This window comes from Schistocerca cancellata, chromosome 1 (assembly GCF_023864275.1).
Source record: "Schistocerca cancellata isolate TAMUIC-IGC-003103 chromosome 1, iqSchCanc2.1, whole genome shotgun sequence".
Classification (NCBI taxonomy): Eukaryota; Metazoa; Arthropoda; class Insecta; order Orthoptera; family Acrididae; genus Schistocerca; species Schistocerca cancellata.
Genome location: NC_064626.1, coordinates 803165749 through 803183882, shown reverse-complemented (window position 1 = coordinate 803183882; position 18134 = coordinate 803165749). Strand labels below are relative to the sequence as shown.

Sequence of the window (18134 nt, the reverse complement as noted above, 5' to 3'; positions counted from 1 at the left end):
GTGGGTTTAGTGACATCTCTGAACAGTCAAAGGGACTGTGTCTGTGATATAATATCCACAGTCAATGTCTATCTTCAGTTCTGGGAACCGAGGTGATGCAAAACGTTTTTTGATTGGTGTATGTGAGCTTAACCTGTGCCAATGTATAAGATGTAATCTGAAGAAAAGATACAGCTGAGATTCCAAACCAGACCCCAAGAGAATTCCTATTATTCTCTCTCTCTCTCTCTCTCTCTCTCTCTCTCTCTCTCTCTCTCTCTCTCTCTCTCTCTCTCTCTCTCCCTCTCTCTTCCTCTCTCTCTTCTCTCTCACTCTTTCCTCTCTCTTTTCCCTGGTTTGGTGCAGCCCACCATGAATTCCTCTCCTGTGCCAATCCTTCATTTTCGAGTAGTACTTGCAGCGTACATTCTCAATTATTTACTGCACGTAATGCAATCTCTGTCTTCTCCTACAGTTTTTACCCTCTACACTTCATTCTAACACCATGGAGATTATTCCCTGATGCCTTAACACATGTCCTATCACCCTGACCCTTCTTCTTGCCAGTGTTTTCTGTGTGTTCCCATCTTCATTAATTCTGTAGAGAAACTCCTAATTCTTTACCTTATTGTCCACCTGATTTCCAACATTCTCTTCTGTTCTGGTTTTCCCTTTGTCCATGATTCTCTACCATAGAATGCCAAGCTCCCCACATGCATTCTCAGAAATTTCTTCCTCAAATTAAGGCTTATGTTTGATACCAGTAGACTTCTCTTGACAATAAATGCCCTCTTTGCCTGCACGAGTCTGCTTTTTATGTCCTTCTTTCTTTGTCCATCATGGGTTATTTTGCTTCTAAGGTAGTGGAATTCATTAACTTCATCTACTTAATGACATTAACTTTGATGTTAAGTTCCTCACTATTCTCATTTCTGCTACTTCTCATTACTTTTGTCTTTTTCTGGTTCACGCTGAATCCGTATTCTGTACTGAATAGACTGCTGATTCTATTCAGCAGATCCTGCAATTTGTCTTCAATTTCACTGAGGACAGCAATGTATTCAGCAACTCTTATACTGATATCCTTTCACCCTTAATTTTAATCCCACTCTTGAACCATTTTTTATTTCTGTCAATGTTTTTTTGATGAATATATGGAACAATATGGCCAAAACACTGCATCCCTGTCTTACAAATGTTTTACTCTGAGAACTTCATTTTTGGTCTTTCAGTCTTATTTTTCCCTCTTCATTCTTGTACATATTGTGTATCACCCATCTTCCCCTGTAACTTACTCCTATTTTTCTCATAATTTTGAACGTCTTGCATCATTTCACATTGTCAGACATTTTTTCTAGATCAACAAATCCTACGAGTGTATCTTGATTTTTCATCAGTCTTGCTTCCACTATTGATTGCATAGTCAGAACTGCCTCTCTGATGCCTTTACCTTTCCTAAACTGATTGTCACCTATCAGATCCTCAATTTTCTTTTCTGTTCCTCTTGAAATTATTCTTGTCAGCAGTTTGGATGTGTGAAATTTTAAGCTGATTGTGTGACAGTTTGTGCACTTATCTGTCCTTGCTGTCTTCATAATTGTGAGGACGATATTATTCTGAAAGTCTGATGAAAGGTTACGAGTCTCATAGATTCTTTGCACCAGCTTGAATAGTCATTTGTTGTCACTTCCCCCAATGATTTTAGAAATTCTGATGAAATGTTATCTGTCCCTTCTGCCTTGTTTGGACTTCCAAATCATCATTTCTTTTTCTATTTTTTCACATTTTTCCTGCAGCCATTTCTCATTAGCTTCCCTACACTGCCTACTTATTTTATATTGCTTTATACCTGTCTTTCCCTGTATAATTGTGCACTTCCTTCTTTCATTGAGCAATTGAAATATTTCTTTCATTACCCAAGATTTCTTCGGAGTAACCTTCCTTGTTCCTCTACCTGACTGACCAACATCTGTGATTGCCCTTTTCAGAGATGTCCACTCCTCTTTAACCAAATGCCTGCTTTGATATTCCGTATAGCAGTATCCACATCCTTAGCGAACTCATCATTCCTGAGTACTTTGGAGTCCCACTTCCTTCCACACTGGTTCTTCTGAATGGTTCTCTTAACCATCACAATACCAAGCCATTTTCAGTAATGTGTATTACCAAGAGGGAGGGCGAAGGGGGTACTTCATGCCCACCATAAAAAGCATTTAAAAATAGAAAAAATTCATTAATTGTTCTTGAATTCCATTAATAATGTAATAATGTACTTTTGAAAGCTCTATTGATGCATAATCAGGATCCAGAACCTGAATACTTCTTTTAAAACTGTTTTCAAAAATGCATTTTATATCTGTCACTTATTTCTTCATTTAAGTTTACTAAATCTAATTATCTTGAGCAAAATTAGTAGCAAAAGTCATTATAGTACTATTGAAGTACACATCACTATACTTAAAAAATATTACAAAAACTTGAGGTAATGTACAAAAATAGCTTAGGTATGTAACACTGTTTTGTGAGAAGAATTATTCACCACTTTCTTCAGGATCTACTTCACATTTGGAACATACAACAGTTCTTTTGCTGTGTTTACCACATGTGTATCTCTTACAATTGTTACAGATTATTGTTGTTTTGTTGTACTTTTCTGCTTTTGAATGGCTCTTTCTAACACACAAATAGCATCTACCTTTGCCTCCGTGAGCTTCCTTTGCACCAAAGTTCTGCTTGATTTTCCATCCGAGAATGCACTCCATATTGAAACTACAGGCTTTGGCAGTACTGCAATATTTGTAACCCTTTCTTCAATGTATAGTTTTGTGAGCTGTAGTCCCAGTACTTGAAGAAAAAGTCATTGCTTATTAGGTCTTTTCTTATTCCAGTCTGGGAAGCTCAACAAAAATAGTGAATAACTATTTACCACAGCTATGTCCACAAGATTATACAAAATGGACAGAGGCTACCTTCTTGTAGCCCTCTTAGTTGAATATTTCCTCACCATTTGATCTATCATGTCGACGCCACCTTTAGTCTCATTATAATGTAAAGTTATAACTGTTTTCTTCTTAGTGTCAATAGGTGAACCAATTGCAGCGTCATAATGTTGAGATGATAGAAACAGCATATTTCTTTTGTGTTTTTCACAGGGTATATAAGAAACAATTGTGAATGGAATATTTCTGGTACTAGTACCACTGAAAGCAAATTTACTAGAATGTAATTCTCATCTTGAGATATCTTTCAGTTCTTGAGGTATTTGTTTCCTGTTAGCTTTTAATGATCTCCGTAGATCTTCGGCCAAATCTGTTGAAGTGTAATATTGTCTGTGGTGACATTTCACCCTGATTTATGTGTAGGAACCACCAAATGTTTAATCATAGCTGCAGTGGAATTAGATTGTTGTGTACCATCATTTCTTTTCCCAGCATAAGGCTCCATACTGATAACATATCTTGTTTTAGCATCTGTGAGCATGCAAATAAGTATACCATATTTACCAGGTTTTTCCTTCATGAAGACCTAGAAGGGACACATGCCACAGAACAATAACAACATTTCATCAATAAAGTGTGAATTTTATCAAAAACTTCTCGTGTTGCAGAATACTCATCATGTTTCCTGTGATCGCTTTGTGGCTCTTGTTCATCAACTCTTGCTATTTTAGTAAGCTGCTGGAATCTGGTTCAGCTCATGGCAGCAGTACAAACAAACCTTCCTGAAGTGTAGGACCATAACTCTGTAACAGATGACTTACTGTCATTTTCCTTCGCCATAATAATAAGTAGCCCTGTATATGCTATGAATTCAAGTCTGTCTGTCTTGGGTATTTTCTACCTCAATTCCTCATCATTTGTATGCTTTATTATGATGTTGACAATTTCTGGAGACAAAAACTTTTATTGTTCCTACTTTAACTTCATCTCTTATGCCTTCTCTTTCTGTCTCTATGTTTTGTGCTGCTTGTCTTCTAATGTGAGGAGGTTTGGAGCTATAAATTTTTCCAGTGTTTGTAATATACTTGTTACTAACCTTGCAAGCTGTGTCGTCATCAGTTTCAGGTGCCCATAGTTCATCTTCAGCATCTGTAGGTACTCTATCATTGTCCACATCCTCACGCACAACACATTCCTCTTCTGGTTCATTCACTACATTTGTTTGTTTCAATTTGAGAATCTGCAGATTCTGTTAAAATCTGTGGTAGTTCTCTGTCAGTAAGTGACTGTTGATACATTTTCAAACATAGTTGTATCTAACACTGGACTGAGTGCCACTGAACAGGAAACAATAAAGAAACAAAGGGAAACGAATCATTGTTGAGACCATTTTTGCTGTCAACTCAGAGAAATATAACATCCATGTATTCTAAGGCCATGTAATGCTATTTGTGGAGTTAGACAATTGTTGTGGGAAGTCACATCCACTACCATACTACCAAGAGGGGAGGGCAGAGATTCTGAAATACACTTACAGCTAGGAAGCAAACTAAATAATGAATATGACAATCAGATGTTGGTGTTACCTATTACTCAAAAAGAAATTACTATCGCACTTTCCAAGGTGAAAACTGGAAAGTTACCAGGTCATGAGGGTATATATCCACTGATTGTGCCTTATTTGACAGCTTTACTAAACAAGGCATTATGAATCGGTAGGATTCCACAACTTTGGAAAAGAGCTGGTCCTGTGATTAAAAAGGGAAAGGATAAAAAGACCTGGCACCACCAGAAAGGTAATTCATGATTTTCTTATTAAATGTATTGGTTTAAGTTCATAAGTGTCTGCTTTATCACCCATTGCTGGTGCACATGGAGCCCTTGGGTTCAACCAAAGCCAATATGGTTCAGGAAAGTGAACTCTATTGACCAGGCAGTTAATACAGACATTCAGAGTGCAGAAAATCCAACTCCAAAGTATGCAGTTGCACTCGTGATTGTCATCATAAGCACATTCACTAATACATTTCTTATAATGGCCATTTCACAGCAGCTGTATATAAATTGCAGTTGTTTCAAAGAAAATGCCTTTTTTGCATGCTCCACATTGAAATTTTTATTTTTATTTATGCACCCAGACGTGTTTTGCCTTTTTTACAAGGCATCTTTAGTGGGCGTCAGGTAACTTCAAATTCATTGCATCTAAGCAAATTGCTTTTTCACATCTGGCAACCAGGTGGACATCTTACAGTTCACTTTCAGTTCACTGTTTACGTTACACATCACTGTAACTGCATCTTTTGTAAAAAAAGGTGAAATGCGTCTGGGTGCAAAAATAAAAATTTCAATGTGCATCATGCGAAAAAGGCAATTTCTTTTAAACAACTGCAATTTACATTCAGTAATCTTTGAAGGGATGTAATGTTTGCATGCCTACGAGATCGTCAGGCCCCAGATGTCTGTACGAGAGCTTTGTCAATTACTGCAATGAATGCAGTGTCCAGCAGATTGCAGGGCAGAACAAGATAATCAAATAGATTACTGAGGACTCTCCTCAGGGCTCCATAAGTGGTCAGTTGATCTGAGATCATAGTACCGAACTGTTATTATGTCTGTTATATGAAGCAGATACTGCTGAAGGTCTCATTGCATACACATATGACATCATAGTAGTTGTATGTGTGGCCTCCAGGGTGAGACTTAAGGAAAAGATGAATAATGTGTTTGTTCAGATGAAGTGGTGGTACATGGGTAGGAAACTGACTGTAACTGTTCATAAAATCACACAGAAACGTTTGAAGAGAAAACTTTTTCTCACCAAAAATCATTCCTTGAGTCTTGATGGAATCCCTATTAAACACTGTACTTTTTGCATTCTCCTTGATGAGAAAAGGAACTTTCTAGTATATATAACATCCAATACTTAGAAAGAGGCTAAAACTATGCATAAGACTGCCCATGTCGGCACTGCCAATTGTTATTACTGTTCCATGCAGTGCTGTCACATCATGAAGGTATTTTCAACATTATTGTGTGCTTCATTGCCAGTGTCTGGGCAGATTGTCTTTGACTGAAGAGCCACAGAACAATATAGTGACAAATTAAGCTAAGTGTCCTTCTGAGGCTAGCACTACACTTGTCAATGATTTACTGGTGATTCTTGATGTAAGTTCCTATGGATATCATGGTACATTACCAGGCAGTGCTGTATTCATCAGTGCATGAACAATATTATTGTGTGCATGAGGCTACAGGAATTCATATTATGTATAAAAGAGGGCTACGAGCCCAGAAGTTAGATAAATGGCAGTCTGACTGGGACACTAGAGGCACCGAAGGTGGGTATAAAGCTTATTGCTGAGCATCAGGAACAGCCTCAGACTGCACAACTTTTCCCCCATGCATGGCACAGTGCAGCAATTAACAGGTCATGGTCCACATCCTAAAGATCTGGTTTGAGTGGGATCAATCTACGTATGCAAGAGGGAGGTTCCACTGATCATGTCATTTTCAGTTGTCCCCATCTGCAGGTAAACAGAGAATGCAGACAATTAGACTGTGATCTGCAAACTATTATAAGTGACAAGAACTTATGGGCTACAGTTAATATGATTGCACATCAAATATTTGACAGGTAACTCTCAACTTCCATACTGTAAGATTGAGTGGATGCTCTGAATGTCAAAATAACATCAACACAGTATGGAGAATGACTGGCATGAATTTAACTACTTTTAAGAGAAACTTTAAAAGTTATTTACCAACATCCCTCCCAAGACCAAACCTCCATTTATTCACTGTAGACTATCACAATAGTTCTCAGTCTAGCCTGTTATCGACTGGAACTTGTAAATGACCATTAAAATTACTACATAATGGAAGCAACATTGAAATTGATGAAATACATAATTAGCTAAATTGTGTATTACAAAAAGTAATTACCTTGTAACACATTGCTCAATCTCTAGTAGTGTTGTGCAATAATTGTATATACAGAGCATTTGAGAGATGCATCCTCACATTAATACATCCACAGTGCAAGTGTTTTTACCTCATAAATGTCCAAATTCATAGACAGTACTCCCAGTAACAATGTATCTACTACAGTGAGACCTCCTTAAAGAGGTGATAATCAGAAAACAATATTAGTGCTAAGTATGTCAGATGTCAATGACTCTCTTGAATAAATTATATAGCGATTAATAACAGAAATATTATTTTTTATGATTTCTGCTGTTAATAGAACAGGTAATTTGACTAGAGAGGGGTTTTGAAACACATTTGACAAATCTGTATTTTAGAGTTAATTTTCTAAAAATATGACTTTTGAAACACTGTTCATTAATTTAAGAGAGAAAAAATGAAAATAGAATTCTAGTATTAGCAAGAATAAAAGTCAGTTGTGTTTTGGTGTTGTGGATTACAATGCAGTTTGAAAATTACACATTTCAATAAAACTTCAGTCCAGCACATATGACAAAATGTGGAAGATTTTCCAGATTCTCCATCAACTAAGCTTTCTGGTCAGATGTAAATTCTTAAAAAGGTAATTACTTTTTGTAATACACAATTTAGCTAATTATGTATTTCATCAATTTCAATGTTGCTTCCATTATGTAGTTACTTTAATGGTCATTTACAAGTCCAGTCGATAACAGGCTAGATTGAGAACTATTGTGATTTAAATTGCCTTGTAATTTATTAGTTTTGATTTGCCACATACAGCCTATTCAGATGCAGTAGCAATTTTGGTTGTAATTGAACACTGTTGATAGGGACAGAGAAGTAAACTGTTATGATATTAAGTAACTATAGGCAACATGGATAGTATATAGAAGGATTTCATTCCAATTATAAGTGTTATTTGCTAAGCTAGAGTGTAAAAATGTCTCAAACAAAAATGTCTCCTATCGTAAGAGGGTCGTACAAATTCATGGCCATTCCTGCCACCCTTCTCTGTATGCATTCCATATGCCCTTTATCGTATTTGGTATGAGTCCCACATATTTGAGCACTATTCTAGGATGGTTTTCACAAGTAGTTTGTAAGAAATCTCCTTTGTAGATTGGCCCCATTTTCCTAGTATTTTACCACTAAACAAGTCTGCCGCATCCACCTCATTTACCTACAACTGGGTCTATGTGATCATTCCATTTCACATCCCTACAGAATGAGTTACAATCAAGCATTTGTATGAGTTAACTGTTTCCAACTCTTACTCATTGATACTGATGCTACATAAGTACACAATTTTACATTTGTGATCTTTTAAAGCAAGTTTCCAGTGTTAACACAACTTTGAAGTATTTTCAAGATCTATCTCAATATGTGTGCAGCTTGTTTCAGACACTAATTCAGGGTAGACAAATCCATCACCTGTGAATACTGTTTGCAATATCATTAATATACAACATGAAAGCAAGGTTCCCAATGCACTTGCCTGAGGCATACCTGAAATTACTTCCACATATGTCAGTGACTCTCCATCCAAGACAAATGTACTATGTCCTCCTAGCAAAATATGCTAACAGCAGTAATAAATTTTTCTTAGTACCCTACACAATTGTGTGTTTGATAATAAGTGTAGATGTGGTATGAGCTGTTTGGAAGTTGAGAAACATCGCATCTACATGTCTACTTTTATCCACGGCTTTCAGTATGTTGCTTGAGGAAAGTGTGAGTTAGGTTTTTATGATTGATGTTTTTGGAATCACTTCAGGTTTGCATGGAGGAGATCATTCTGTTCAAGATACTTCATCAAATTTGAACTCAGAATATGTACTAAGATTCTACTACAAATCAGTGTCAGGGACACTGGATGGTAGATTTGTGGATCACTTCTGCTACTCTTCTTGTAGATCATTGTGACCTGGGCATTCTTCCAGCTACTTGGCACGGATCTTGTTTTTTGTGTGTGTGTGTGTGTGTGTGTGTGTGTGTGTGTGTGTGTGTGTGTGTGTGTGTGTGGGGAGGGGGAGGGGGCATGTGCAAATGTGCAAGCATGCTATTTCTCAATGCCACTCACTGATGCTAATTCCTATTTCACTCATCTTTTCAGTGGTATGAGGATTAAATTAGGGCAATTCTCCAGTATTTTCCTGTTAAAGAGAACATTTGAAAATGCCAAATGCATTTCACTCAGTATCTGTCTACCTATAGCCCTATGCTCTGTTTTACACCTTTTAAGCAGAAGTCTCTGTTTCTTTAGAAGTTTATTTAACTGTATACCATAAAGAGTTCCTCCCATCATGAATTTTCCTACTGGATAAATACAGAGGCTGGACAAAAATATGGAAACACTACAAGAAATGCATGTTTGAAGATAAATGCAGATGCTGGCCAAGCCTGCAGGTTGCATTGTTGTATTTGACCACCTGTGCAATATCCTCAATATATTTGAAGTATCAAATAGCTCAAATGGCTCTGAGCACTATGGGACTTAACATCTGAGGTCATCAGTTCCCTAGAACTTAGAATTACTTAAGCTTAACTAACCTAAGGACATCACACACACCCATGCCCAAGGTAGGATCCGAACCTGCGACTGTAGCGGTCGCGCGGTTCCAGACTGTAGCGCCTAGAACCGCTCGGCCACACTGGCCGGCTTTGAAGTATCAGTCTTGGTCAGAGCAGTGTTCTGTGTAGTTGTGAAAGCATTATGTCAAAGCTAAGTGAATTCAGATGTGAACAAATTTTTGCTGCTCATGTGGTGAGTGCTCCCATAACAAAGGTAGCTGAAGTATTTTGTATTTGAAGAGCACCATACTGAACATTTATACCGCATACAAGAAAAGTGATAAAACATAATCTGCTAAGTAACAACATGGCGAAAAGAGTGTATTGAGTGATAATAAAAGATAGTGGTTGAAGAGGATTGTGACGAAAAATAAGAGGACAACAACTGCAAAAGTCACTGCAAAATTGAATGTCACACTCACAGACCCTGTCAGCACCAAACCAACAAGAAGGGGCTCCATAAACAGGGAACTGCAGAATCATCTGGAATCCCAAAACCACTCATCAGTGATGCAAATGCCTGTAACAAGGAAACATGGCTCTGAAGCCATAATACCTGGACTATTGAGTAGTGGAAGAAAGTCCTTTGGTCTTATGAGTCATGTTGCATATTGTTTCCAACATCTGGCCAAGTTTACATCCAAAGAGTGAAACACTGTTGCGGTTTGGTGGTGATTTGGACATTCATATCATGGTATTCCATAGGCCCCATGGGTATTCTGCAAGGTTGTTTTATTGCCAAGTGTTATGTGACCATTTTGGCTGATCATGTCCATCCTGCTGTATAAGGTTTGTTCCCCAATGGTGATACTGCGTTTCAAGACAATATGGCACCTGTTCCCACAGCTTGCATCATCCAGGACTGGTGTTGTGAGTACCAGGATGAATTGTTGCATCTTCCCTGGCCACCACAGTCACCATATCTCAATATTATTGAGCTTTTGTGGTCTTTTTTGGAGGGAAGGTTCATGGTCACTGTCTATCACCATTATCATTACCTGAACTTGCCACATTTTGCAGGAATAGTGGTGTAAGATTACCTTTAAAACCACACAGGACCCGTATTCATCCACTCTGAGATGACTGGAAACTGTTTTGATCCCCAACAGTTTTTCTGCTCTGCATGATACATGATAACATGTTGTGTTTCTGGTGTTTCCATATTTTTGTTCCCTCCTTGTACCTATCTAGTGCATGGTCAACTATTCTTTTAAACCTGAACCATAATTCCTTTATATGCTTATGTCCTGAGCTGGAAGTTTCAAGTTCTTCTCTGAGATATGACACCGTTGCTTCTTTATCCTGGTTACTGGACATATATGTCTTGTTTTAGTTGCCCTTTGTATTTTGGTAATCATTGTTGCTACAACTGCCTCATGGTCACTGATATCTGATCTACAAAGAGATTAGATCTATTTGTTTGCTGCTGCACTTCACAAATGCAGTGCCAAAGTAATCCCAAGAAAGAATTTAGTTTGATTTGATCGAGTTATTCATTCAGGTATCGTCTCACAACGATATAGGATTTTTCATCATAATACAATGAAAATAAATAGCTCAAAATATACATACACACAGAATATATAAATAAGCTTTTGTGAAGATAGGGCAGGTGTTGAGCTGTCATATCAATGAATAAACCATCCTGGCATTCACCTGAAATGATTTAGGAAAACCTAAATCAGAATAGCCACAAAAAGCAAACTACATCCTCATGAATATGAAGTAAATTATTATGTTGCTATAAAATGGTATCTGTTAATATAAGTGATGTTATTATTATTTTGAACCCTTCCATTACAGAACAAATTTTGACTGCGAACAAATCTGACTTTGCAGACATTCACCCTGTCTATACATTTTACTGATACCCATTCCTTTTCATTCATATCTTTCCTTCTGTGTATAGCAGATTTCTTTAATCTTTGTAATTAGTGACTTACCTATCCTGCTCAATGGTTCAATACAGCACCTCCTTTAAATCCCTCACTCTCCTAAAAAGTTAATCACTTTATAAGTAATTTTACAATTGCATGTTTCCTGTGGATAGTGTTTCAGTTTGTATGTTTTTCTTTTATATCATTCTTGGAAAGACATGAAGTAACCATTGTCATTTGTAAAGAATGCAGTGATTTAATTCATGAGGTATATATACACTTGTCACCTCTTTCAGTCTCTAGGAATCATTAGGTTTGTACTTTTAGTTTTCTACTAATGGTCTTACTAGTAGTATTATGTAATGGCTCCAGTGCTACAAGCAGCTGAATTGCTATGTCACTGGGTACATGCTACATAACCTTCCAAAATGTGATTAAACGTAACCCTTTACAGCCTGACCCAAGGCAGGGGATAGGATAGTCCCTTAGCTTTTCATAATTTAGAATATGGGTGGTTTCTTTTGTTGCCTGTGTGTCAACTTACATGAATACTGCTTTAAATTAGAAAGCAAAATAAATAACTTACAGTTGACACCATGAAAACCAAGAACTCAAGGGAAACTATTCAAGGTTACATGATCCACATTCCATAAAGTTGTATAAAAATCAGTCATGATTATGTCTGTTGCCATGGAACACATTTCAGATGATCCATCTTAAAAGGTCAGTTTTTTCCAGTGTTCATGAAAGATACATTCTTGCCTATGTTTGGTTGATGCTTTCTGGTTTACAGCAGAATCTTAGAACTGGAAATGCCGGGTGAAGCAGAAATGTTTAAGATAGCTACCAACCACAGTTATCTTTCCTTAAAGCTATTCCTTTTAATTGTTTTGTTTGTAGTTACCTTCAATGCAAATACAGGATCTTCAGGGAGTACTGTGGTACTTATGTTCCTTACTTTCATCACACTATTGATGACATGAGATCCTCCATCTGTTACTGTAGTTGTGGTTACTGCCTCTCACTTGCAGGCTCCTGGTGAATACATATGAAGCTTAGATGACTCCACTTTCCTCTGTGAACTTCACAATATTAGAATTCAGTCAGATGCCTGCTCCAGATCCAAAATTGCACACGGAAGTGTTTGGGTGGCTGTTTCTACATGTGGAGATTCAGAATATCTATTTGAGCAAAAGTGACTTTACTTTTCCTCCAATTTGTCTTCAGTCTCCTTGCTCAGTATGGCTTCTGAGACCCTTGAGTGATCTTTCTGAACCAACTGAATTTTATTTGTTTCTTCATAGGACCACAGGATCAGTGATAAACCTCTTCCTACTTTACGTCCAGCTGGGAGTAATAACAGCACCACTGTAGCAACTGATAGTTTCTTATAATAGGTATTTTGAATAACTTACATGGTTATGTTGCATGGCTCTTTTTTGTATTTGATAAACCTTAATTTCTTATTACTTTGTACAATATGTTCTCAGTGAGGATGATAGAAATACTTTGTTCTCTGTGTTTCAGAAAAGAAGCCATGGGTACATGTAATACCATGTCCAGATAGATACAGAGGAAGCTATAATGATGCATCAACTGCTGCAGAGAAATATTTTATTGATGCTAAGAATGTTATAGACAAAGCTGTACAAAATTCAGGACCTGTGAGTTTCAATTTATTACATGGTTCTCAAACTGAAACACAATTTTAAGTTTACTAAAATGAATTTCTCTCCCAGATTGCATGCTTCATAAGTGAGCCTGTGTTTGTAGTCTACGGTGTAGTGGTACCACCAACAGGATGGCTGGCAAAAATCTACAGGTACAGCATGCTTCAAAATAATATTTCAAATTACTAAAACAACAGTTACTATAATGATAAATTTTGAAAATGAAATGTTGCATTGAACCTTGCATGGCAATAATGAATAATTATAGATAGCTGTAAGAAATAAATCGTAACTCCTATATAAGATGTTAACACTGCACATTATGAAGGGGAAATGCAATAAGTTGGATAATGGCAGACATAGGGATGAAGTATTCATTCAGTTCCAAAAAACCTAACAATATAAATGCAAATGTCTTCATTGTTGGCTAGTATTACACATATATTTTATGAGTTATAACAATTATTATAAGTATAATTACAACAAGTTGTGCTGCTTCTAATATTGTCAGTACTGTTATTATGATTTATTATGCTATGTTTAAAATCCTAAAACTTGTCCTGTGACCCTTTCCTTTAAAAAAAATCATTGTGGGCTGGCACACAGTTTATGTTTTTGGGACATTTCATAACAGTGATTACTCCCCTGTAGAATGAAAAAAATCCAAAGGAAGGAATCTTTGGTGCTCTTTAATTCTGGTAACAATATCCTCAGTTGTGGCTAGGACACTTTGTGTGATATCTTTTTTCCAGACAAGCTAGTATAGTAATAATTGCAGGAGAAACTCTATGAAATTTTGAAATAAGGAGATAAATACTGGCAGACTGGTGTTGCCATGTAAATTGTGAGTCACAATTGAATACTTCAGTCAGTATGAGCATGGGCCACAGAAGGCTAGGTTGTGAGTGCAGTTCCTGGTCTGGCACACTTGATTGAGCTGTTAGGAGGTTTTAGATTCATTTTATGTGTCAGTTTCATATAGTGTAAGGAAAAGTGTAGGGAAGTTCTCTATTTTTTACAAGTGAATTGCAGACATTGATGTGTGCCCTCCAGAATATATAGTCATTGTTGATATTGTCATTTTTATTGATGTGATTGCTTCAATTATCATTAGCAAAGGAAAGTATTAACTAATGACAACCTAACATCAAATCTAATATCAAATTTCAATGAAGGGTAAAGATAGTATGCAACTCTCTGGGCCCATACTCACACACTCTCATTCATACTCTTAGCTTAATTATTTCAGCATTGTCCTCATATAGGCATCCACTGCTAGAATATATGCAGTTTGTTTTGTTTCCCCATTTTATATCATATTATGCCTTCAAATTCAAGTAGATCTTTGATGCACATTTGACCTCATACACTCATTTCACTACACATTCACTTCAATAGCGTGCACCCCAGCATAGCCACGCACCTACATGTTCCAAACTTATTCAGAAAATAATTTCCGCAGGCAGGACAATGTAATTTTTTGTCATAAATAGTAGCTATGGTACATGATTAATGGAGTCAAAGAAAGTTAACAGAAGTTAAAGGATGTGTTAACATTTTTCAAAATTAATGTAAAAAGTAATCCATTACTCTAAAAGTTAACTGCATCAATTAATGATTAACAGCTTAAGGTCTTGTGCCCAGCTATTTTTATTGCCAGTGATAAAAATCAATCACAGTTGAACTGGATTAGCACAACTCTACAAGAGACACAAATAATTTTCATGTGGACTCGTCTAGGATTATGGGGGAGGGGGGTGGGACAGGGGGTTCTGTTGTGAAGATCTTCAGCTATTTCCCAACACACTGTGAGTCATTGTAAATGCAAAAGGAAGCTGTAAACATATATTATTAGTCCATCTTTCTACAAATTGTCTAATTATCTAGAATTGAGAATTGAAGGCTCCTGTTGTCTGCATGACTAGTAAAATTGTTCATGTATCTGTTGTGATAAATAGCTTTGTGATCAGGTAGATATTAAACTAATAATGCATGATAAACAGCAGCTGTTTGATCATGTAAGTACTGAAGAAGTAATAGGTGCTTACTAAAAGTGAGAAAACTGGAGGTTCCTTCTTGGTGTTGACTTCCCTGCAATTTCACCATTTTAGCCTAAGTAAATAGAAATAATTTACAGTAGTTTAACAATTACAATTTTTATTTAGTTTACAGCAACTGCTTCTCTTGTCTAAGATCATCCTTCATGACTGAATGTTTGGTACAACATGAACTGTTTAGAGGATGACAATGTAGTTTTCTGTCAAACCATAAGAAGCTTTATAAATAAAAAGGGTGAACTTATAATATCAATTAAAGAATGTGAAAGAGCAAGTGCAATATCAGCAGATGTAGTGTCATACCATAAGGTCACTTTGAAATCACTGAAATAGCAAATATGAAATAGCAAATATGGTTACAAGCTGATATCACACAGTTATTGTTGTAGTGGTAGAGATGGTGATAGTGGTGACGGTGATGGTATCAGCAGTAGCAGTAGTAGCAGTATTAATAGTGGTCATAGTATTTACCTGTGGTTCACTTCTACAAGGCAATTGGACATTTTATGTTATTACAGTTCATGAAAAAATAAAAGTAATTCGTATACACAGGCTTTTACGTACTTACAGGTCTAGTTTGACAAGGATGGTGTAGGAATTCAGCTGTGGACTTATTGTAGGAGATGTATCAGTACTAATCTATACTCCATCCTGAAGTGTGTGGAAGAGGGGACATCCTATTGTGCCAGTTATTATGGTTTTCTGTCAAACCATAAGAAGCTATTGCCCTAGTGTTCATCATACCACCAGACTGCCATTTCTCCTGGCACACACTTTACTGAAATATATCAACTGAAATATATCAGTGTTTCATACTAAGTTAAACACACTAAGTTTCTACTATTCACATTGCTAAAGTATACATTCAGAGTTATGCAAGTTATTTTAATGTATTACCTAAACACATACTGCAACTACTGCCAGTACCTGCTCTATTTTGCAAAATTCCTATTTGAAAGAGACACCTTATAGCTGTTCTGACATACTCCTAAGCTTTGGGGAAACCCATGGTTTCCCTTGCATGTGCAAGGCACGTTCTTGGCACAGGCTGGCATATTGCCCTTTCTGTCAGAATATCCAGCACCCTACATTGTGCATATTGGTGCCTGGGGCGAAGTGTCCTGATAAATTGCCCTGGGTGCATACCATGGGTGTTAATTGTTCAGCACTCAGGGTTTTACAAAATACTAAAACTGAGCCTAAACCCAGAATAATGAAAAACAGGATGGTGGAAAACCAAGAGTACAAAGGTGTAAGGATTGCCCAAGTGAAAATCTAACATATGAGCTGCTACGTAATGTATGTTGCTGCTATCCAAGTTGAATCACCATTGCAGTCTCCATCTGCTTCTATCACCAGAATTAAGCAACCCTTCTTCTTCTGTGTTGATTGATCAGTCTTCAAGCCATGCCATATGTGGCTCAAGAATGTAGCAAGTGGCAGGAGCTGTTTTCAAGTGTGGCAGGAGCTGTCTTCAACTATGTCAGGAGGCTTTTGACTCCCACCAGGGGCATTCTGGATTCATATGATGGCAGGGGGAACTGGCTGGAGCTATACAATTGGTGAATAGAACAATTCTTTTTTATTCCATTAGATTGAACAATTATATGTGCAGTCCTTTTCCTGGGTACTGTTTGGCACCACCCCACATTATTGCAGTATCAGGGCAGCATGCATAGCACACAGCCTGGCAATGTATTCATACTGCTGGAGGGCAGATTGCTTACTTTCAGAATTCCAACACAGCCATTTCTGTTGTGGCAGCAGCCAAGCAAAGCCTTGCCATGGCTCTGCTTCCAGAAAGAAGCAGCCAGTGGCATCTTCTAGCAGATGACAGCCTCAACCAGAGTCAGTCTCTGGATCACAGACTGGGGAGAAGGTGTCAGAGAGTGCCTGGAGAGTGGCTGGCAGATCCATGTGGCACAAAGCAGGTTTGCACCTAGGAGCATGAGATGTCAGCTGTTTGCTTCATGGACAGGTGGGGGGGGGGGGGGGCAATCAGCAGTTTGTGACCCAATAGTGGTGGCAGCAGCATCATAAGTACAGCATCATCTGGCACAGCATAGCCCTGCTGTACTGATTACGATTGTGCCAGTAGAATGTTGTCAAGCTCACAGTGGTAACTGACGTAGCAGGATTCATAACAGTACCCTGCCATCTTGATGAGCTGCTTGGCTGGACAATGTGTTTGATTACAGCTGTCTGGGGCTGACTATATGGAAGATGCTTCATATGGAAGTTCTTTGAGTGGGGGCCAGTGTCTTAGGCTGGGCTGTTCTCATGTGGAAGCAGGTCAGAGTGGGAGTGGCACAGTAGCAGAGGGTTGCTGTATCAACAGGTAATTGACTGTGGCTGCAGGAACTCTCATATGGCACTGGGCCCTGGCTTTGATCTTTCCATTACAAAGGGCATAACATTCTGATGGCATTATATCTGTATGTTCACACTGCTTCAGCTGAGAATCACTATTAATTCCTATAATTGGTGTGTTTGTTACACAGTGTACAGAGGTACCATCGACATGTAATTTAAAATGGTTACTTTCCTTCTTCCAATTACATTTCATAGAATTTGTTTTCTTTACATTAATGCACCTTTATTATATACTGACTCTCTGAATGTACTGACCTGTTATAAACTTCATTCAGTGGTTCATCTGATTTCTCTGCAAGGACTTCTCATTTTCTCAGTGACTGTCATATTGGTGTCATCAGCAAAGAAATTTTGTTCCTAATGATTAACAATATTGAAATAGTCATTGATGTATATCATGAACTGTACATAAGTTCTCTTGAGGAACTCCCATGTTAATGCATTTTGTTTAAACAGAAAGACTGTCCAGGTCACAATAAATTATTTATTTTTAATTGCAGTACCAATTTTGCACCATATGATGACCATCTTCAGACCAGAGGTTTTGATGACATGAAGAGCCACCCACCAGTACACAGAGTTACTGTGACTACCAACCAGTTACCAGAATTAAAAATAAATAATTATTGTGATCTGGAACCCCCCCCCTCCCCCCCCCCCCCCCCCCCCCCCCTCCGTCCCTCTTGTTTTTTCTTCAAAATTCTGTAATTTATGCTCATTGTG

General features: G+C 37.5%; 1 protein-coding gene across 2 annotated transcripts in view; it reads left to right on the top strand.

Moving 5' to 3' along the window:
* The window catches only part of LOC126187960 (5-phosphohydroxy-L-lysine phospho-lyase-like), a 320690-nt gene that overhangs the window by 254463 nt on the left and 48093 nt on the right, over nucleotides 1–18134 (top strand). For both annotated transcript variants that reach the window (XM_049929343.1, XM_049929351.1), the window contains exons 5-6: nucleotides 12839–12975; nucleotides 13051–13133. In XM_049929343.1, the coding sequence (XP_049785300.1) occupies nucleotides 12839–12975; nucleotides 13051–13133 (220 nt within the window). The remainder of the gene's footprint in view (nucleotides 1–12838; nucleotides 12976–13050; nucleotides 13134–18134) is intronic.